The sequence below is a fragment of the Jaculus jaculus genome, chromosome 2, assembly GCF_020740685.1.
Source record: "Jaculus jaculus isolate mJacJac1 chromosome 2, mJacJac1.mat.Y.cur, whole genome shotgun sequence".
In the NCBI taxonomy this organism is placed as follows: domain Eukaryota; kingdom Metazoa; phylum Chordata; class Mammalia; order Rodentia; family Dipodidae; genus Jaculus; species Jaculus jaculus.
In genome coordinates this window covers 196,452,136-196,474,689 of record NC_059103.1, presented here as the reverse complement: position 1 = coordinate 196,474,689, position 22,554 = coordinate 196,452,136, and the positions used below count along the sequence as shown (strand labels likewise).

The 22,554-nt window shown below is 52.4% G+C and overlaps 2 protein-coding genes across 2 annotated transcripts in view; both read right to left on the bottom strand.

The window, feature by feature from the left end:
- Jrk (Jrk helix-turn-helix protein) overlaps window positions 1-6,360 on the bottom strand; it is a 52,677-nt gene extending 46,317 nt beyond the window's left edge. The window contains exon 1 of the mRNA XM_045142624.1: window positions 6,341-6,360. The gene's annotated coding sequence lies outside the window, so the exon portion shown is untranslated. The remainder of the gene's footprint in view (window positions 1-6,340) is intronic.
- A 10,202-nt stretch (window positions 6,361-16,562) lies between these two features.
- Slurp1 (secreted LY6/PLAUR domain containing 1) lies at window positions 16,563-17,666 on the bottom strand. The gene is made up of 3 exons (XM_004661338.1): window positions 17,609-17,666; window positions 17,136-17,255; window positions 16,563-16,717 (listed from the first exon to the last, which is right to left on the bottom strand). The coding sequence occupies exons 1-3, from the start codon at window positions 17,664-17,666 to the stop codon at window positions 16,563-16,565; spliced, it is 333 nt and encodes a 110-aa protein (XP_004661395.1).
- Window positions 17,667-22,554: the final 4,888 nt, after the last annotated feature.

The window sequence follows — 22,554 nt, the reverse complement described above, 5'->3', positions numbered from 1 at the left end:
TCGCCCCTCCCGAAGCTCCACGCTCCGGCGTGACTGCTCCGCCCCTTGCCCCTCCTGAAACTCCGCCCTCCACCCTTCCCAAGCCTCCGCCCCCCTTCCTCCCAGAGCCTCCGCCCCCAAGCTTGTCCGGGCTTAGCCGGAGACTCAGCCTGCCCCTCCGGAGCTCCTAGAAATGGGAGGGCCAACTGCAAGGACGCAGAGCCGGAGAGATGCTACCCCAGAGGGAGCAAATGGAATTGTAACACTGCCGCTACACGAGGCAGATCCTCCCATGCTGGGGGGCCAACTACAACCCCTCCAATATTGGCCTTTTTCCTCTGCAGATCTTTATAACTGGAAAGCTAACCATCCCCCTTTTTTCAGAGGAACCCCAACGCCTCACAAGGCTGATGGAATCTCTTATGTTTTCTCATCAGCCCACCTGGGATGATTGCCAACAGCTGTTGCAGACTCTCTTCACAACCGAGGAACGAGAGAGAATTTTAATAGAGGCCAGAAAAAAAATGTCCCTGGGGCCGATGGGCGACCCACACAGCTGCAACATGAGATAGACATGGGGTTCCCTCTGACTCACCCTGTTTGGGACCACAATACGGCTGAAGGTAGGGAGAACTTAAAAATCTATCGCCAGGCTCTGGTGGCGGGTCTCCGAGGTGCCTCCAGAAGGCCCACCAATTTGGCCAAGGTAAGAGAGGTGATGCAGGGGCCAACGGAGTCTCCCTCAATGTTTCTTGAGAGGCTCATGGAAGCATTTAGGAGGTTCACACCCTTTGACCCCACCTCTGAGATTCAAAAAGGCTCAGTAACATTAGCTTTCATAGGACAGTCAGCTCCTGATATCAGAAGGAAACTTCAGAGATTGGAGGGATTACAGGAAGTTGAGTTACGTGATTTAGTAAAAGAGGCAGAAAAGGTATATTACAAAAGGGAGACAGAAGAGAAAAAGGAGCAAAGGAGAGAAAGAGAGAGAGAAGAACGTAAAGAGAGACATGAGAAAGAGAAAAAAGAAAGGATAGGCGCAATAGACGACAAGAGAAAAATCTGACCAGGATCCTGGCCACAGTGGTAGAGAAAAAGGAAAAAGGAAGAGAAATTTTCACAAGTTTAGAACAGGCCCTAGGCAGATAGGGAACCTGGGTAACAGGACCCAACTTGATAGAGATCAATGTGCCTATTGCAAGGAGAGAGGACACTGGGCAAGAGACTGCCCTAAGAAGAACAGCAAAAGACCTAGGGTCCTAACCCTTGGAGAAGATGAAATCTAGGGAGGACGGGGCTCGGAGCCCCTCCCCGAGCCCAGGGTAACTCTGAAGGTGGAGGGGAAGCCAGTCAGATTTCTCGTGGACACTGGCGCTGAACATTCAGTGCTTTTGGAACCAATGGGAGGGCTAAAAGATAAAAAAATCCTGGGTTCTGGGTGCTACTGGACAACGGCAATATTCATGGACTACCCGAAGAACCGTTGACCTGGGAGTGGGACGGGTAACCCACTCATTCTTAGTCATTCCTGAATGTCCAGCGCCCCTCCTTGGAAGGGACTTATTAACCAAGATGGGTGTTCAAATTTCTTTCAAATCAGAAAAACCAGAAGTGTCTGCTGGAGGTCGACCCATCACCTTGTTGACCCTCCAGCTAGATGATGAGTATCGATTATACTCATCCCCGGTAGAGCCTGCTCCTCACCGACAGGATAACGTTTGCCTCTCCTGCCATCCTCAACCCCGCTACCCTTCTGCCTGAAGAAACTGATGAGACAGTGACTCATGACTGTCATCAACTGCTGATTGAGGAAACTGGGATCCGAAAGAATCTTACAGATGTCCCACTGACCAGAGGAACATTAACCTGGTTCACAGATGGAAACAATTACATTGTAGAAGGTAAGAGGATGGCTGGGGCGGCGATAATAGACGGAACACAAACAGTCTGGGCCAGCAGTCTGCCAGAAGGAACTTCAGCACAAAAAGCTGAGCTCATGGCCCTCACACAGGCCTTACGATTAGCTGAAGGAAAGTCTATGAACATCTACACGAACAGCAGGTATGCTTTTGCTACTGCACACATACACGGGGCCATCTACAAACAGAGAGGGCTACTTACCTCAGCAGGGAAAGAAATTAAAAACAAAGAAAAAATTCTAAGTTTGCTAGAAGCCCTACATCTACCCAAAAGACTGGCCATTATGCATTGCCCTGGCCACCAAAAAGCCAAAGATTTTATCTCAAAAGGAAACCAGATGGCTGACCAAGCGGCCAAGTAGGCTGCCCAGGGGGTCAACCTTCTGCCCATAATTGAGAAACCAAAAAACCAAAAAAGTGAGCAACGATATACCCCAAGTGACTGGCAAGAAGTCAGAAAGTTGGGCCAGTTCTCTGAAACTCCAGAGGGGGCCTGTTTTACCCCAGAGGGAAAAGAGATTCTACCTCAAGCAAAGGGACTAAAGTACGTTCAACAAATACACTGCCTAACCCATCTGGGAGCCAAACATCTACAAAAACTGCTGCAGACGTCTCCTTACCATATTCTGAGGTTGCCAGAGATAGCTGGCTTAGTAGTCAAACATTGTGTACCTTGCCAGATGGTCAATGCTAATCCCTCAAGAATGCCTCCTGGGAAGAGGCTAAGGGGAGACAGCCCAGGTGCTCACTGGGAAATGGACTTCACTGAGGTAAAACCGGCTAAATATGGTAATAAGTATTTACTAGTTTTTGTAGACACTTTTTCAGGATGGGTAGAGGCTTATCCTACCAAGAAAAAAAACCTCAACCGTGATGGCTAAAAAAATACTGAAAGAAATTTTCCCAAGATTTGGGATACCCAAGGTAATAGGATCAGACAACGGTCCAGCCTTTGTTGCCCAGGTAAGTCAGGGACTGGCCAAAGTATTGGGGATTGATTAAAAATTACATTGTACATACAGACCCCAAAGCTCAGGACAGATAGAAAGGATAACTAGAACCATTAAAGAGACCCTCACCAAATTGACCGCAGAGACTGGCGCTAATGATTGGATAGCTCTCCTACCCTTTGTGCTCTTTAGGGTTAGAAACACACCTAGACAATTTGGACTGACCCCCTATGAATTGCTATATGGGGGGCCTCCTCCACTGGTAGAAATAACCTCTATACATAGTATTGATGTGCCACTTTCCCAGCCTCTGTTCTCTAGGCTCAAGGCGCTCGAGTGGGTGAGACAACGAGCGTGGAAGCGACTCCGGGAGGCTTACTCAGGAGAAGGAGACTTACAGGTCCCACATCGCTTCCAGGTGGGAGATTTGGTCTTTGTCAGACGTCACCGCGCAGAAAACCTTGAGACTCGGTGGAAGGGCCCCTACCTCGTCCTACTGACTACTCCAACGGCCGTAAAAGTTGAAGGAATACCCGCCTGGATCCATGCATCTCACGTCAAGCCTGCTCCGCCACCGGGCCCCGAATGGCAAGCCGAGAGGACAGACAATCCCCTTAAACTCAGGCTTCGCCGTGTGGCTTCTCCTTCTCCAGCTAGGTGATGCCTCCAATCCCCATGCCCCCCAAAAGTTGACTTGACAAGTGCTTTCTCAAATGGGGGATATAATATAGACTACAACTAGGGAAGCGCCCCCCTGGACTTGATGGCCTGTCCTGACCCCAGACATCTGTGCCCTGGTAGCCGGGATAAAATTTTGGGATATCCCAGAGCTCACCCCAGAGAAGGTCTCTAGAGAAGTCCACTCTCATGTGGCAAAGCAGGCACTCACACAAGGGGTCATCTCCCAAGGTCAATATATGGCAGACAACCCGGGGTGCAGCTCTGGGCCAACCCAACGTAAGTTGCAGCATACCCCATTTTATGTCTGCCCCCGAACTTCTAAACGAAGTTATGGAGGGACAAAAGAGTTCTATTGTAAACACTGGGGTTGTGAAACTACAGGCAATACCTACTGGCACCCAGCTTCCTCCTGGGACCTGATTACTGTGCAGGAAGGATTAGATGGGAAACAAGCAGTTCCTCTCAACATCTCTTTCACCCCCCAAGGTCGAGCGTCCCGAGATTGGATAAAAGGAAAAACTTGGGGACTCAGGTTTTATATGACAGGATGGGATACGGGCCTAACCTTTACTATGCAACTTAAGATAGAGCCTCCCACCCCAAGACCAGTAGGACCTAATAAAGTTTTGGTAAAACAGGGACCCCCTAAAATGACATTACCCAAGCTCCCACCCACAGTGGCAACTAAGACCCATCACATAATAACTGCTAGAACCCCTTTGACTAGCCCACTCTCGGAAGCCCCACACGGGACAGGACAGAGGCTCTTTAGCCTAATCCAAGGGGCCTTCCTCGCCATAAATGCCACCAACCCCAACATTACCTCTGCCTGCTGGCTTTGTTTATCCTCAGGACCACCCTACTATGAGGGGATGACGACTATGGGAGAGTTTAATATAACTAAAGAACATAATAGCCGATGTTCATGGGGGACCAAAAACAAGTTGACTCTCCCCGAGGTCTCAGGAAGGGGGGCATGTATAGGGAAGGCCCCCCCATCCCACCAACATCTTTGTAATGTTACTCTGACCTATAGTCAGCCTTCAGACAACCAATATCTCGTGCCAGGGTATAACAGGTGGTGGGCATGTGATACTGGGCTGACTCCCTGTGTTTCTACTTCAGTTTTTAACCCATCCAAAAATTTCTGTATAATGGTCCAGCTTGTCCCCCGGGTTTACTACCATCCTGAGGAAGTAGTCATCGACGAATATGACTACCATCCCACCCGATCCAAAAGGGAGCCTGTAACCCTTACCCTAGCAGTCATACTTGGCTTAGGGATAGCCGCCGGTGTGGGGACAGGGACCACAGCCCTGGTCACGGGACCGCAACAATTAGAAAGAGGGCTTGGTGAACTACATGCTGTCATAAATGAGGATCTCCAAGCTTTGGAGAAATCTGTTAGTAATCTAGAGGAGTCCCTGACCTCCTTATCTGAAGTGGTCTTACAAAACCGGAGGGGATTAAACTTACTATTCCTAAAAGAAGGTGGATTATGTACAGCCTTAAAGGAAGAATATTGCTTTTATGTAGATCACTCAGGAGCTATCAGAGACTCCATGAGCAAGCTCAGAGAAAGACTAGAAAAGCGTCAAAGGGAGAGGGAAACTGCCAAGGATGGTTTGAAGGATGGTTTAACAAGTCCTCCTGGATGACTACTCTGCTTTCCACCCTGATGGGACCCCTAATGGTTTTGCTCCTGATGCTTTCAGTTGGGCCTTACATACTTAATAAGATTTTTACTTTTGTTAGAGAACGAGTGAGTGCGGTCCAGATCATGGTACTTAGACAACAATATAAGGGCCTTCAGAGCAGAGAGGAAGATTATGTCTAGTCTTTCCAAGTTCTAGGATTAGAACTATTGACAAGAGAAGAAGTGGGAAATGAAAGGCCCAAGAACTCAGAAGCTTAGAAATACTATCACGCTCCAAAGGGAGCTTAAGCGGGCCCCCTGCATATCTCAAACTCCAGGCTTTACTCTCTGTTAGAAGCAAGTAAAGAATCCCTCTTCTCATTATATCAGAGCCCACTCCTAATATAAAACTAGGTAAAAAGGGCATGAGATAGCCCTCAAGGATGGGAAATAAGTAATAAAGTAAACCACTTATTTAGTTTCTGTAAATAGCCTGCACCATAAGCCTTAATAGCCCACACTGTAAGCCTTAGTAGCCTTAATAGCCCACACTGTAAGCCTTAGTAACTTGCACCATAAGCTGTAGCAGCCTGCCTCAGACCACCAAGGCCATAGGAGGCTGATACCATACTCTGTTACCCCCACCTAAGGAATTGCACAAGTGCTGACCCCCAAGGTCACAGGAGACTGGTACCACACTCTGCTACTCCCACCTAAGGACCTGCGCAAACGCTGACCACCAAGGTCATAAGAGAGTGATTGGTCCATGAGGGGCTTGAGCAAAGTAAACTAATTGGCTTAGAAACTGTGGGGTGGCACAAACTGACTGGCTAACACCCTGCAGGGGCTCCTGATATTAAATAATGATTGGTCTAATACACAGGCTTTGTTAGAAACCCTATAAAAACTGCCCTGTTCCTGCGTTCGGGGCTCTGCAGTCCTCTACCCTTGTGAGGTGTGTGACTGTGGGCCCCAGCGCGCTTGGAATAAAATCCTCTTGCAGTTTGCATCAAGACCGCTTCTCGTGAGTGATTTGGGGGTGTCGCCTTATCTGGGCAGAGCGTGGGGGACCCCCTGCGGGGGTTTTTTCCTACAGCAGCAGCTTTGCCCAGGATGGACACTGCAGGGCTGAATATGCAGCAGCCTCCACAAAGTCCTGCAAGCAGAGGCCTTACCTGAGGACGGCGTCCCAGCAAGTCCTGCTCTGCGCCCTGAGATATGCGGAGGGAAAGAGAGCCAACATTTACACTGGCTCCAAACATGCCTTTGCCACTTTGTATATCCATGGGGTCATCCACAAAACTCGGGGACTGCCAATGGCAGAGGAAAAGAGATCAAAAACAAAGGAGAAATTCTCAGTTACCAGAGGCTGTTTGGAGGCCTGTCCAGATAGCAGTCATCCATTGTAGAGGCCACCAAAAGGCAACTAACCCTCTCAGTAGAGGGCATCAACTCGCTGACCAGACTGCAAAAGAAGCCGCCAATACATCAGGTCAAGTGGCAGACTCCAAGTCGAGTGCCAAGGTCCTGCCGCACCTGAGCTCCCCTCTTCCCCAGTTAACACCGAAGAACAGTGGACAAGAGATAAGGGGACAAAAAGGCTGGTAGAGGCTGCCCAACAAGAAGCTTCTCATCCTGCACACAGTGCCAAGGTGACGGTGACACAGATCCATCAACTGACTCATCTAGGAAGACAGCCCTAGGAGGCTTGAACATACTACTTCGTCCCCAGGCTCCCTGCTGTGTGCGCTCAATTGACTGCTAGATGCATCACCTGCACATGCCAGTCAGGGGCTCAAAACAAGTCTTAGGAGACAAGAAGTAGGCAGCACTCCTTCTGACAACTTAGCAGTGGGTTTCACTGAGGCCAAGGGTTGTGGTTCCGCGTGGCATGGATGCAGCCCTGGCTATGGGTCCCAGGGGCGTGGTGACACTGGCTACAGTCTCATCTGATCCAGCTGTCCCAAAAGGATGGACAGGCCATTGGGAGGGACTGAGGCCAGTGGGGATGTCCACTCCAGCAGGTGCTTGCTAGTCAGGGAGCAGGCTGCCCACGTTTCCCCAGGCTTCCTGCTCCGCCCTCCACTTGCTGAGGGCCAGCATGGCCTGGCCCGGCTGCCATGAACCACCCTCCCAGGAAAGCAATGTTATCTTAGCTTGAAGTTTCTTGTCTTCCCTGGTTAGGGGTGATCTCCAGGTATTCTGTGCTGAGGAAGCTGTCTTGGCTTGAGTCATTGTGTTGGTTTGCAGGATGGGTAGCTCAGCAGGCCTTTTTGTCCTCACGTCTGTTTCTCTGTCTGGAACTTGAGTCTAAAAATCCCCGGATGAGAATGAGAGTCAGAGTTTCAAATACAGCCCATTGCTTCACTCAGAGTTCCCAGCGCCCAGGAAGGACAGAGTCTCCTCCCCGTTTGGCTTATTTATTTCTGCCCGTTTGGGTAGAGGGAGGGACCTGAGGCTCAGCTAGTTTGCTCACAAGCCAGCCCTTGGTGCTCAGTAGCTGGGATCCCTGTCTGGCCCCATGGGGAGGATTTATCCCTTCTCCTTCTTTGGGTCCTAGGCGTCGACAGATCCGGCCTGACTCATTAGGGAGCCCAGTAGCAGGAACATGGGCTGTGGACGGGAGCTATCATCACTCCCCAGCTCCAGGGTGGGGCCCCCTCTGTGGACTCCCCGGGGAATCCCTGTCTGATGGCTCTGACCCGGCCTCTGCCGGCACCCCTGCAGCGCTCTGCTCTCATTTGAGAGGCCTTGCTTCTCCACACACTGAGTCTCCTTTGGAGGCTCCTCCCAGCACCATGAAGCCGACCACTGCTCACTGTATTTGTGTGGGGCCCCTTGCCTGCTCATGTGTGCCATCAGACTGGGCAGCATTGTGCCCTGCTCTCTTGAGCCCTTAGTACATGTTACCCAGAGACCATCCACGACTCACTCTGGACTCTGATCTCATCTGAGAAAGATGTGTCCCAGTCCTGATCCCACTACTGGCAGGATTGGCTATTGCTTCCAGCATGAGCCTATGGGCTGGGGGACTTGTCTCCTCTGAAATTAAGATCAGAGAATTCACCTAGCTATGTCTTGTTTGGAGGTACGTCCAGCAACATGGAGCTGACTACAGTGCAAGATTTTCAAATAAATGAATAAAAACAATAAAATACGACAAGATTGATTAATTGTCTTAAATTCCTCATGTTCAAATATGATTTTAAATTGTTCAGGATATTCCAAGTGTGCTGAAATGCTAGGTCTTTATGTTTCCTACTTTGCGTAAACTAGATCTTCATATATCTAAAAATTTCAACTAGCTCGGTTTTTAAAAATTTCTTTGTTTGAGAGTGAGAAAGAGGTAGAGAAAAAGAGAGAGCGAGAGGGTGAGAGAGACAATGGGCACTCCAGGGCCTCTAGCCACTGCAAACAAACTCCAGATGCATGGGTCCCCTTGTGCATCTGGCTTACATGGGTCTTGGAGAGTCAAACCAGGAGCCTTTGGCCTTGCAGGCAAACACCTTAATTGCTAAGCCATCTCTCCAGCCCTCGACTAACTCTTTTTGTAATTAAAAAAAAAATTATTTGGGGGCTGGAGAGATGGCTTAGCAGTTAAGCACTTGCCTGTGAAGCCTAAGGACCTTGGTTTGAGGTTCGATTCCACAGGACCCATGTTAGTCAGATGCACAAGGGGGTGCACGCATCTGGAGTTCATTTGCAGTGGCTGGAAGCCCTGGCACACCCATTCTGTCTCTCTCTCTCTCTTTGCCTCTTTCTCTCTCTGTCTGTTGCTCCCAAATAAATAAATAAAAATAAAAAAGTTTAAAAATTATTTTTGTGTATTTATTTATGTGATGGAGAAAGAGGGAAAGAGAGAGAGAGAGAGAAAGAGAAACAATGGGCACATCCGGGCTCCCAGGCACTGCAAACGAACTCCAGATGAGTGTGCACCTTGTACATCTGGGTAATGTGGGTCCCGGGAAATCGAACCTGGGTCTTTTGGCTTTTCAGGCAAACACCTTAACTGATAAGCCATCCCTACAGCCATCAACTAACTCCTTTTTAAAGATATTTATTTTTATGTATTAGAGAAAGAATGGGCACATCTGGGTCTCTAGCCACTATAAACGAACTCCAGATGCATGCACCACCATGTGCATTTTGCTTACATGGACACTGGGGAAATGAACCTGAGTCCTTAGGCTGCAAAGGCAAGCACATTAAACACTAAGCCATCTTTCCAGCCTTTAATTCACTCTTATCCAAACTAAAAATTCCTTTCTCCCCTTCAACATTCTCTCCATTCCGTCACCTGCTGCTTGTGATCCTCCTACTAAGTGTCACACGTAAGCATCACATCACATACAAAAGTAAATGTGTTATATGTAAGGGCTGGATCATAATGGCTAATGGCCGTTTTAACATTTACTTATTTTTCACGAAAAGGTGACACACATAGACCCCTGCCCATGCCCCACTTTTGCCGAGGGTCTTCACAGGGGCTGTTGGTAGTCATTGTATGCCTCGGTCAGTGTCCGCAGGGATGGGAGAAACATGGTGTTTTAGGCTATCCCCACCCATCGTGAGGGGCCTACAATCTATCCATCACCTTTTCTGCAATGCTTCCTAAACTTGTGCACTAAATAGAGATCTAATTTAGTGTTGCTTTCTCTGTCTTCTCTGGAACTCTGTTTTTTTTTTTTTAAAGTTTTTTATTTATTTATTTATTTATTTTTTTGAGAGCGACAGACACAGAGAGAAAGACAGATAGAGGGAGAGAGAGAGAATTGGCGCGCCAGGGCTTCCAGCCTCTGCAAACGAACTCCAGACGCGTGCGCCCCCTTGTGCATCTGGCTAACGTGGGACCTGGGGAACCGAGCCTCGAGCCGGGGTCCTTAGGCTTCACAGGCAAGCGCTTAACCGCTAAGCCATCTCTCCAGCCCTGGAACTCTGTTTTTATGAGGGTTGAGTGATTAGTGTCTGTCACCATCTCCCTGGAACTGGTTTTCAGGCTAGCTGTGAGAGCAGTATTCATGTCACCACTTCCCCCTGTAATGAGGTCGGGGTCTGGGCAGACGAGTTGGAGGTGACCCATCGCCCAGTAGACAGTCGTCTCTCTCTTCTTGGTGTAGCAACGTCTCCTTGTTCTCTCCCGAAATCTCCTCCATCTGTAAAATAGAACAGATTCTCCAACCAAAAGTGAGAATGGTTTGAATAAAAGGGAATAAGACTAGTCATTAGAAAGATATATTTATGTGTGTATATTCATTCTTCTTAGTTAGAGAGGACTGGAGGTTCTCTATAGGACCTATTGGTTTCCTGTTCTAGGGACTGTGGCTTGGGTTCCCAGAACCAGATATGAGTTCAAACCCATTGAATGGGTCTCATGTCCAATCTGTGAGCAGTTGGATATCTACCTTGGCTGTGTGCCACTATTGCACAAGTGTGTATACTTCTTGTTTGGCTGGTTATGTAAGTGGCAGGATCTTGTGCTCAGTCAATCAGTTGGCGACTGTTATTCTCCAGCCACTTTCTTAGTACTTTTCCGCACTATGAGGGCTAATGGTTAATAGATTTAACGTGATCCAGGAGTTTCTCTCCTTAATGACTGTGCTGGGATTAAAGGTATATACCACCACACTTGGCAATGTCTTTTAAACTAAGATCTTTGGAGAAGGCTTTTTTCTTTTTAAGGCTCAATGAGGGAGGAGTATGGCTACAAGGCAGGAGCTGAGGCCAGTACGTGTGGGGAGTTTCGTGGGGGTGCAGCTGGTCATGGCAGGTCTGAGCCGAGCATTGTGAGATAGGACACACTCAGACAGGCTCTCCAGATCAGAAGTTCTGGAAGCAGTCCTGGATCTTGCTTACCACCATGTTAAGGTACTTGGGGGAACACAGAGAGAGGGAGAGACTAGGCACACCAGGACCTCCAGTCCCTACAATCGAACTCTAGACACATGCGTCACCTTGGGTGTGTGGCTTATGTAGGTACTGCAGAGTAGAACCTGGGTCCTTAGGCTTCACAGGCAAGTGCCTTAACCGATAAGCCATCTCACCAACTCCGTGGTCTGCTTTTGACTTATGGTGCCACGTGGCTGTGTCTGCAGGTCATTGCCTCTAGCTGCTCAGTGGCTTAATATATCCACAGAATTACACAGTACCCCTGGCTCCATGCATAGGAGCGCTCTTAGAGCCCACCCCCTGCCTACAGTTTCTCCATTAGTGCCAATCGCCTACATTGTGCCTTGACTTCCAGAGAGTCAGGGTTAGGATTCAAGAAGCCAGGGCTACCATATCACCATGGAGATTGAGCAGATGTCGCCACCAAGTGGAGTAGCAGGGATATTGTCTTCTTGTTCTTACCAATCACATGGAAGGCAGAGGAGGCCTGGCAGAGCCCTATAGTCCCTACCTCCCTGGGGCTGCAGGAGCAGCCAGGCAGTGCCTGAGGTCCTCCACACTGCCTCCGTTCAGCCAGCAGAGGGCGCACACCGCACCTGCAGGCCAGTGCAGCCAGATCTGCCAGGCTGTGTATGACTGGGACCCGCATGACAGCCCCTCCGCTGCTACTCCAAGCCGGACCCTGAGCTCAGCCGCTAGTGGCTCGGTCTGAGACACCTCCAAGCTGCTTCCGCATTGAGGCTCCATACAGAGCTGCCCATTGCCCTGAGCACCCATGTGGGTGGAGGGTTCCCTGCTGCCCACAGTGTCAGAATGCCCATTGCCTCACCAGCCGCCTGAATCCTAAATCCCTGACAGAGCACGGTCAGGCTCATGGGACTGATGAGGCTCTACCCTGCTCCATGCCACTGCACCCTGCCCCTCTCCCTGCATGCAGACTCGAGCCTGGGCAGCCTGGCTCCTGACTCCAGCCCCAGCTTTGCACGCCTCCATTTCTGGGGTTCCCACCTCAGTTTTCTGGCCTATAAGCTCTGGCAACTTCCCAACTAAGATTCCCTGGTTTGTAAAGACCTTGCCCTGAGGAAGCTGCAGGCTACTCACTGCTGAGCAGTGTCCTTCTGGGTGGGTGGCAGAACCTCAGCTTTCTGTGCCTCAGTTTCCTCACATGTCAAAGGGACACTTCTGTGGTGTGGCCAGAGCACCTCCATGCTGAACTGGGTTCAATGATGTCCAAATGGACCAACAACTGCCAATTCTTTGTATCCATGCCCCTCTCATCACGCAAAGCGGGCTCCTGGATGAAATGGGCTGGGGACCAGTCCAGCCACCTTCAAAATGACTAGACTTATTTGTGCTGGGCCATACCATGAGGTAGCTGGTGACATCGTTGTCATGACCCAGCTCTGCTCCCTGGGACCCTGTAGATTAAACTTTTCAGTGGCCCCAGGTGGCTATGAGTTTGAAGTCAGAGTTGTATATGGCCAGACACGACAGAGCATTTCTGGGTATGGCTCGGGCTCACTTGCTGGCTCTGGGGTCTGTTCCTGACTCAGGCAGCAGGGCCTAGTGAGGGTCAATTTAGGTCAGGGAAAATAGGGCAGAGCCAGCTGAAGGGCTCCTAAGAACAGGGAGACCAAGCAACTGGTCCCCAGTTGACGTCCTTGCAATGCCATTCATTCAGAGAGGCCATGTGCTGTCTAGCAAAGTCACAGAGGCTGGAAGCCATGCACAAGGCTGCCTTCCTGAGCCCAGCACCTTCCAAGACCCAGAGCAGGAGAGTGCAGCCTGGGGGGAGGGGGGTTATTCATGCTTTGCACACCTGTCCAGTGTAGCCCAGAGCCACTGAGGGCCAGGGGAGGGTAGAGGTTCAGGACAGGCACTCAAGGTGGGAGAGGATGGTTTTGCCCCTGTAAATTGTCCCCACATTTCTTTCTCAGCTCTTACTTTTTCCTGCTCTGATCCTGGCTCACAGAGCGGCCGGTACTTGTTTTAATCTAAGGAGCTTTGGAGACAGGTTTTGCCTGTGAGGGCTCAGGGCGGAGCTGTTGGGACACCAGCAAGGTGTAAAGAGGCAGATGTAGTCTAAGATTGAGAAAAGGTGCAGTGAAACATGGCAGGGGTCTGAGCTGAGTGTTGGGAGACAGGACAACTCGAGATGGAGCTCCAGACAGGAAGTCCTGGGAGCTGCCTGGGCCTCCTGCATCCACCCGTGACTCCCTGCTCAGCACCGTGTCCATGGGCAGTTCCCAGTCCCTGGCTCAGCAGCATCCCCACTGGTTAGAGATGCCCAGGGGCAGGACAAGTGTTCTGTGCTTAGTGTCAGACTAGAAACTTTCCTTCTGGACAGCTGACTAAGATTATAGAGACCTTCCTCCTGGACAGCTGAGTAAGACATAACCTTCAGTAGGAGTATGGGTATTGTCTGTTAGGAAGGGCCCTGGGGAGGGTGAGGTGAAGCCTAATCATAAACAACTGGCCCTGGCTTGTAATTCCCAGCACTAGAAATTGGTAACAAACCACATTGAGCTATTGGTCAGAGATGTCTATGAGGTCCCCCAAACAAGTCAGGCCTCTGCCAAAGCACTTGATTACCCTCCTGAGGTAAAAGATAAGACCCTATTGCTGAAGACACCGCATGCTGCAGGCAGAACATGGAGACACCCAGCTGGAATCTGGATGGAAGCCAGGTCTCAGACAGTTAGCCCATATAGTGCTGGAAAGTGCTGCAGGAGCTGTCGGGGGGAAATAGCAAATGATGTTGTCAGCAAGCAGGGGCCCCCGCCCTACGAAAGCAGCCTGCCTGGCAAGATGGACACACCTGTGCAATAGTACCCACAGCCTGGGTGGGAAACCAAAGGCTCCATGATTGGCTAAGAGACCCACTCAGTGGAAAGGAACCCATAGCTGGAACTGGGAAGCAAGTCAGAATCCGATGGAGACCAAGATCCTGCAGTCCAACGAGAGGCTAGCTCCCACTAGTCTTTGCCAAAAGCCGTCTACGCCCATCAAGCTCTCTCTTAGTTAACCATGCTTGTCTCTTAACGGAGTCTAACCTCACCCATGGTGGAGCATCTGTTTTACTTGTACAGAAGGCAGAGAAAACTGAGGCCACCAGAAACTATCAACAAGACAAGAAAAGATATCTGGCTCCCTATCATGAGCTGAGCCACCCCTCACACATCAGCCACATGAAGCCACAGGGGAGGGTGAGATGAGCAAGAGCACTGCTTCAATATGAGCTTGAGACCTGCACCAGGGCGATGGACACTGAGGATACTGACAATGCACCAGAGCAGATATCTAGAAGTTTCTGAGAGCTGAACATGAAAGTGGAGTTAAAACACACCCATCAAGTCTCAGGAAACTTGCACACCTGTCCAGTGTAGCCCAGAGCCACTGAGGGCCAGGGGAGGGCAGGGGTTCAGGACAGGCACTCAAGGTGGGAGAGGATGGTTTTTACCCTGTAAATTGTCCCCACATTTCGTTCTCAGCTCTTACTTTTTCCTGCTTTTTCTTACTTTTTCCTGACAGGTGTGTTTTGGAAGAGAGGGCAGAGAAATTTTAAGAGCTATAGGGTGGTGGGGGAAGGATCCAGAGACACTGGTCACTGCCCCCCACAATGACTGACTGCTGTTGCCAACCCATGATCCACACCCCGTGGGGAATACAGGCAATTCCACGGAGCAGGGCCCTCAGTGGAATGGGGGCAGGAAGCAGGGAAATGGTACCAACATATCCAAGATTATACTCAATCCAATTTTAAAAAAAATTTTTTATTTATTTATTTGAGAGCGGCAGACATAGGGAGAAAGACAGATAGAGGAAGAGAGAGAGAATGGGTGCGCCAGGGCTTCCAGCCTCTGCAAATGAACTCCAGACGCGTGCGCCCCCTTGTGCATCTGGCTAACGTGGGACCTGGGGAACCGAGCCTCGAACCGGGGTCCTTAGGCTTCACAGGCAAGCGCTTAACCGCTAAGCCCTCTCTCCAGCCCTCAATCCAATTTTTTAAAGAGGAGCATTGTCAGGCAGGAGCTTGAGTGGAGGTGCCCAAGGTTGACCGTGGAGCAAGGGCTCCCCCGTCCTGGGGTCTTCTGCCTTCCTCCGGGTCTGCTAAGACTAGAGACACCATCCTGCTGTTCCTCTCAGCGATGATGTCTCCTTAGTCCCCACAGCGAGGTGGGAGTCCTGGCTTGTTGAGTCTGGTGCGGCTCAGAGGAGCTCTGTGTGTCTAGCCTCAGTGCAGGGTGGCATTGATGGGGGACTATAGGCAAGGGTGGGCCCTGGAAGTGCCCCTCCACAGTGGGGTCAAGGGGAGTGGTGGGTGTGGAGGAGACCAGGCTGGGAACTCCTGTTGCCCAGGATATTGTTCCCCTGGGTCAGTGGGTGGGGAGACCAACCGCAGTCCTTCAGAGACCCTGGGCTCTCAGGGGTCTTGGTTCCTCTTGGGCCCTGCGGTTGTCTGGCAGCCCGCTTCCTTCTACACCTCCCTCCAGTGCGAGTCGGGTTCCCGGTCTTGGCTTATGAGCCTGAGGCTTCAGGAACTAACTGGGGGAACCCAGAAAGTGCTCAGTGATGGGAATGTGGTTCTGGAGAAGGGCACCATGCCTGGGCTGGTTCAGGAATTGCAGCTGCCACATGTCACATGCTAGACAGAGTATGGTGGAGGGGACAGCTGGGGCCACACTGGGGAAGGGACAGCCACTAAGGCCAGTATTGGGGGTTCTAGGACTTCAGGTCCCTGTGGAGGAGTCTGCCCCTGAGGGTATGCTGTCCCCTCTCCCCTCTGCCCTCAGGAGCAGGCTTGGCCAGTGTGCCTAGCAGTGTTGTGGTTCAGCGTGGCATGGATGCAGCCCTGGCCTGGGGTCCCAGGGGCGTGGTGACACTGGCTGCAGTGTCATCTTATCCAGCTGTCCCAAAGGGATGGACAGGCCATTGGGAGGGACTGAGGCCAGTGGGGATGTCCACTCAAGCAGGTGCTTGCTAGTCAGGGAGTAGGCTGTCCACGCTTCCCCCTGCTCCGCCCTACCCTTGCTGAGTTCTATCATGGCCTGGCCCGGCTGCCATGACCCACCCTCCCAGGACAGCAATGGTATCTTAGCTTGAAGCTTCTTTTCTTCCCTGGTTAGGGGTGATCTCCAGGTATTCTGAGCTGAGGAAGCTGTCTTGGCTTGAGTCATTGTACTGGTTTGCAGGATGGGGAGCTCAGCAGGCCTTTTTGCCCTCGGGTCTGTTTCTCTGTCTGGAACTTGAGTATAAAAGTCCCCGGATGAGAATGAGAGTCAGAGTTTCGGAACGCAGACCAGTGCTTTTGTAAGCCAGCTCTGGGCTCCCAGTGCCCAGGAAGGACAGAGTCTCCTCCAGGTTTGGCTTATTTATTTCTGTTCATGTTTGGGTAGAGGGAGGGACCTGAGGCCTAGCAAACTGCTCACAGAGCCATGCAGGCAGAGGGAATGCAGGTGGCACCAGGCCCTGCCAGGAGAGAAGCTTCTGGGGGAGTGAGGCCCAGTGTGGCTACAGCCCTGTTGCCATGCCTGGATGCCCTTTGTTGCACCGGTCTGTGAAACAACAGAAGACAGGGTGGGCATCCCCGATGCCATCGGGGTCCGTGGCCAGGCAGGAGCTTGAACAGGAGCGGGTCACCATGGGGCTCTGGTTGAAGGGATATTCTGCAGGATGAGGAGGTGTCAGAGCCTGTGGCCACTCCAGCTCCCTCCTGGCTCCACACGTTCTTCCCATAGCCCCTTCTCCAGTCACGACCTGCAGGCGCCATCTCACATCTTCCCATCCCCGACTACACCCGCTGCCAGGGGGCACGGGCAGGGCCTGGGCCCGAGACGGGAGCCCCAGCCCGAGCTGCAACAGCACACCCTGGCACCCAAACCGGAGACCTCCATCCACCCAGTTCTGGTGCCTGAGGGGTGTGTCTACGGCGGGTGAGGGGGTAGCTTAGACAGCTCTTCTAGGGCAGAGAAACCTCCAGACCCTCCCTTCCTACCCCTCTGTCTCCCAGGCTGAGAGGAGCAAGGGTGGATGGAAGGAGGCATTTGGGGAGGGGTCTGCCCCTTGTGTACCCCCAGGCCTTACCAGACTCCACTTTCTCCAGTGTGGTCTTGCAGGCCGTGTCCACCAGACTGCACTGAGTGATATTCTTGCACGAATGAATGGGCGTGGGCTTCTCACATGTGTAACAACTGAATGCCTCACCTGGCGTGCATTGGGGCACAGCCTCACCACCCGGCTCCTCAGGCCCATCCTGGAGCCAGGAGCCATGGGCTCAAAGAGATCTGATCATATTCTTCAAGGCCAGCTGGCTGACTGATGCCTTGAACACTGCACGTCCCCCCCTGCCCCACAAGATCTCAGTTTTCCTCCCTGGGGAAAGGGTTTTGGCCCTGACTCCTGTGACAGGGAAAAGTTGGGCTCTAAAAGCCAGGAGACTCATTGAGATCCTAAAGGTGCCCTCATCCACGGCCCCTCCCATATCACCTTCCCTATAGGAGATGGGGAAGCCAGGCCCAGGGCACAATCCCCCCACTCTCCACACTCCAGCCACTCACCCCAGCCAGTGCTCCAGGCTGCCAAGAGCAGAATCCGCATGGCCCAGCAGGAGGCCATCCCTTGGTGCTTAGGAGCTGGGAGCCCTGTCTGGCCCCATGTGAGATTTATACCTTGTCCTCCTTTGGGTCCTAGGCGTTCACAGAACCGGCATGACTCAGTAGGGAGGCACAGTGTTGGAACGTGGGCCATGGACGGGAGCTGTCATCACTCCCCAGCTCCAGGGTGGGGCCCCTCTGTGGGCTCCCTGGGAGCCCCGTCTGATGGCTCTGACCAGGCCTCTGCTGGCAGCCCTCCAGCGCTCTGTCCTGGAATAGCTCCAGCCGGGAGGTCTTCCTTCTGCTCTGCACAGGGCCCTCGATAACCCCTTGGCCTTCCCACTGTGTCTGGGCCATTCACCTAGGCCTGGTGCTTCTGCTCTGAGGCCCCTGGAGGACCCAGCATAGGGCCGCCTCGGCCGTGCCTGGTGCAGGGAGCCCTGCAGGGATTGAGGCTGGTCTGCTTTACCATCAGACTTTCTTGCTAGCAGATGCTCCTTCCCACAGAGTAGAAATCTAGCTAGTGTGGGAAAGAGGGAGTGCCTGGTGTAAAGAACGTTCTATGCGCGTGCTGATGGGTATGGGGCCCTGGACTGGCCCTTTCTACCCACCAGCTCCTGCCCACCTCTCACCACACACCAACCACACTGTTCACGCTCCTTTCCCTGTGCCTGGCCTCTCATAGCAAGGACATACCGGCTGGTCTGCTGTGTCCCATTGTCCATTCGAGCCTCTCCTCCACAGTTCCTGCTAGTTGAATCCTCTTACATACCTCTCTGTTCTCCAAGGTTTTAATGGGTGGCTGTGTGAGTGGGAAGGCGGGTACATCAGTGGAGAATGGATAGATGGTGCATGGATGGATATGGGAGAATGGAAGATACATGAATGGAAATTGGATGGATAAATGCAGGATGCTTGGATGCATGGATGGACTTGGGAGAGTGGAAGATACGTGGAGGGTTAAATGGAGGGTGCTTGGGTGAATGGATGGGAAGATGATGTAGGGTGGGTAGATAAGTGGCTGTTGGTTGACTTAAATAGTGAAGATAGACGGGTGACTGCATAGATGGGCAGGCTGGCGCTTGTCCCTGCGGGCACTGGAGGGTGGTCCTGTCTCAGCATATGGGAGGCACAGTCAGATCTTGAGTAATGATAGACGGGTGACTGCATAGATGGGCAGGCTGGCATTCACTGTGGGCACTGGAGGGTGGTCCTGTCTGGATGGGTCCTAGGAAGACAGAGCTTTCTCTCGGCTGCACAGCTCTGTGTCATGGCCTTGAGGTGGTCCCCTTGGTTTCTTGTTGGTTGCCGTGGCAGAGTGACCTGGCATTGTGGGCTGAAGGCTAGCAGCCGAAGGCTTTGTGCGGCAGTTTACAAAGGGCAGGACTCCAGCTACGACACACAGTGCGGAGGCTCTTCCCTGGGGCTCTGTGCACCGACCTCAGCCACTCACTGAACAGGAATATCTGCCTCTTTAGCCTGGCCGTCAGTGCCTAGCCCTGGCCTCCCCAGCCATGTGCTCCTGCTGGCAACTCCTCCCCATCAACACCTTTCTTTCATTGGCAAACAGGACAGAGAAACATCGCTCTAGCAGGTGCTTGGCAAAGGTGACCTCAGTGGGTCTGTGTGGCCTCGGAGACCACAGAGCTGATGAACTTGGGGTGGGCGGGGACAGCCAAGTGGTACAGGCCTGGGCTGAGGATAGGAGGCGCTGACATGAGCCTGAACCAGACTGCCTGAAGGGACCACTTGCCGAGGCTGGGAGTGGTGGGTAGCACAGCAGTCAGGAGAGGGCACATGCCCACGTGGGCGCACACACATCCTCCCTGTGGGCAGAGTGCACCACTCTCTGATCCCAGCCCTTCTTGGCAGATGGGTAAGCAGTAGTGCGTCTGGGTCAGACACCACCAGGTGGGACAGAATTTATGCCCTAGATTGGCAGGCTCTGTGAGCACACACCCTCCCCAGCAGCTCTGGATGTGAACCAGGAAACCAGGTTTGAAGTTGCTCAGGGCACAGTGTAACATGGAGGGGGGAGCTCACTTTCATGAGCTTGGAACAGAGCTACTCCACAAACCCAGGGAGTCCTGGCCCTGCCAGGCTCTGTGGGGTAGTCTGGGACAGGCCTACCCAGACCAGGCAAGACTGCCTGCAGGAAATGATAGTGCCTGCAAAGGGGCGCCCTCACATTGTACCTCATGCCACCTGCCCCATCACCCCAAGAGGGAAGCACAGAGAGAAATCTCCGGTTCCTCTCCAGGCTCGGCCCATCAGTGAGGCAGTCTTCACCTGTTCCCTGCCTGTTCTGACCTATCCAGCGGACCATTGTGCAGTTCACATCCTGCGCCACACAGCTGCCAGGTCACCCTGCCTGTTTCTAGGAGCCTGACTCCTCCTCCTCCTCCTTGGCCACACCCTCTGCTGAGAGGAATTGGCTAAGATGTAATTGCACCATGCACAGCTCTTCTCAGGAGCCCTCCTTGAAGCTCTGCCACCTTCAGGATGCAAAGCTCTACGCTCTGGTGCCTAGCGCCTGCCTACCCTGCCTGCCTGCTGTAAGATCTGCTCCTCAGGAGGAGGAACACGGATCAAAGACTTGCCCTCGTACAGCCCAGGCCAGGCCATGCTACCTGTTGAGAGCATTTGCTGGAGAGGGAGGAAGGTGTGGGGGATGGGCAGAATGAGTAGTTAGATGGAGAAGTAGACAATGAAGAGAAGGGTAGGTAGACAGAAAAAATGACAGATGAAAGGAAGGAGGATGGATGGATGATGGACAGATGGTAAGATAGATGAGGCAGGTGTGTGGGTGGATAGATTAAATGATAAGTAGACAGACAGGTTGACTGAGAGAACGGGTATAGGATGGATGGGTAGATGTTTGAAGGATAGGGTGATGGATGGGAAGATGCATGGAAGGATAGTGGTGATTCAGAGCGATGCGTGAGTATCCCTGCGTATCCTGTATCTGGGAATTCATCTCTCCCCAGGGTCCAAATGGCATCCTGGGAGCCTGTCAGAGCTCAGTTAGCATAGGTGTCGACATCTAGGGTTGGAAATCCCACTGCCTCAGGAGCTCCCGCCGGAGACACATCTGTCTTAGGCTTTCTTCCTTGGGACCTCAAACTTGGCCTGGTGATGCCTTCCCTTTGATCCTGGCCCTGTGTGCAGGCTGCTTCACCAGCCACGCCCCACCACTGTGACCGCCAGCCCCCCAGGTTGTTTCTAGGGCTTGACCCTAGGGGGTGGGGACAGCTACTGAGTGACCCTCTCAGGTCTAGTGGCTGGCTGGACAGTGAGCTGGGTGAGAAGGGAGGAAGCAAGGAGATGGAATAAGGACTTAGGGGGGTTGGTGGCAGCGGGCTCAGGAGGAGGAAGAGTCTGTCACTGACAGGAGTACTGTTGCCAAGGGTGCCCCAGCATGAGGAGGCCGTGCCACACCTTCCTCCTCAAGATGGCTGCCCTTGCTCAGGGGAGTGCTACCGCCTTCCCAGCACGAGGGTTCAATGACAGCCCTAAAGCAGGCAGAGGGCAAGTGGGACTGTTGGGACAACAAGATCTCCTGGTTCTCCTTAAGCACCTCATGTCCAGGCTTGCCAAGCAGCCAGTGGTCCCTAGGGTCTGCACCTCAGACCCAGACCTCCCTTGCCTGGGGGCAAGAGGTGGGGGTTTGTGAAGTGGGGTGTTCACTCCTGGCTGTCACAGTGAAGATACCTCTGTTGTTCAGGGCAAGGGCAAGGCTGGGGACCAGGGACGTGGTGTTAGCACCTGTGATTTCAGGGCCAGAGGCGATGGGGCTGCGGGAGGGATGCTGAGAGAAGCAAGAGCCCGCTACGTCAGTCAGACGCCGTCTGGACAGCCCCACCAGACACTGAACTCAGCTCTTCCCTGCCTGTGCCTGTGTCCTCTCCCAGCTAAAGTCTGGGGCCATCAGCTCCTCTCTTCTATGTCCGACCAAGTCCTGCCCTGTCCACTTCCTACTGGCTGTGAAACTGCCAGGCCACCATACTAGGGAGGTGTTGGGTCTCTGCCCAGCCCTTGACTTTCTTGACCAGTGACTCAGGGAGGGATTGAGCTAAAGGAGTTAGGCTGTAGCTAGTCCCGAGACAGGAACAAGTCCCCCAGGAGATAGGCTCACAGCCAATGAGGGAGGACAACGTGGGTCTGAAGGCCTCCACATTGCCAATGCTTATGCACATTCCACAAACTGAACTCCTCCCATGTCTTACACTGAGCCCTAACCCTAGTAACAGAAAAAAACAGATCCTTGGGCTGGAGAGATGGCTTAGCGGTTAAAGTGCTTGCCTACAAAGCCAAAGGACCCAGGTTTGATTCCCCAGGACCCATGTAAGCCAGATACTCAAGGTGGCACATGTGTCTGGAGTTCCTTTGCAGCAGCTGAAGGCCCTGGTGCACCATTCTCTCTCTCTCTCTCTCTCTCGTAAATAAATGAATTAAAAAACATCTGATTCTTGGTTGTAGACAGAGCCTTGCTCCCATTTCACAGACTTAGGTTTGATCATAGGTGGGCCTTGTCCCCAGTCTCTGTGGGAACAGGCCCTTGTTGGGTGCTCGTGTGGTATAAGAAAAGCAAGGCAAGAGGAAATGGTATACACGTGACAGAACCACATGTCCCTGTTAACAGAACTAGGTGTCACAGCCTGAGGTGGGGGTGCCCCAATCAGCGACAAAATTCCCAGCCTCCAGTCTGGAATGCGGCCCTGGTTGTACCCTAGGGTCCTCCAGACAGACAGTGAACATGCCGGCCCTTGCCAAGGCAGGATTGGTTGTTTCCTGGGGCAAATAGAGGGTTCACTGGGCTGTGGGGGCCCCGTTCTTCAGAGATAGCCCAGGATCGTCAAGCCCTACAGGCATCAAGGATTCCAGGGACAGGGGCCTTCTCCAACCATAGG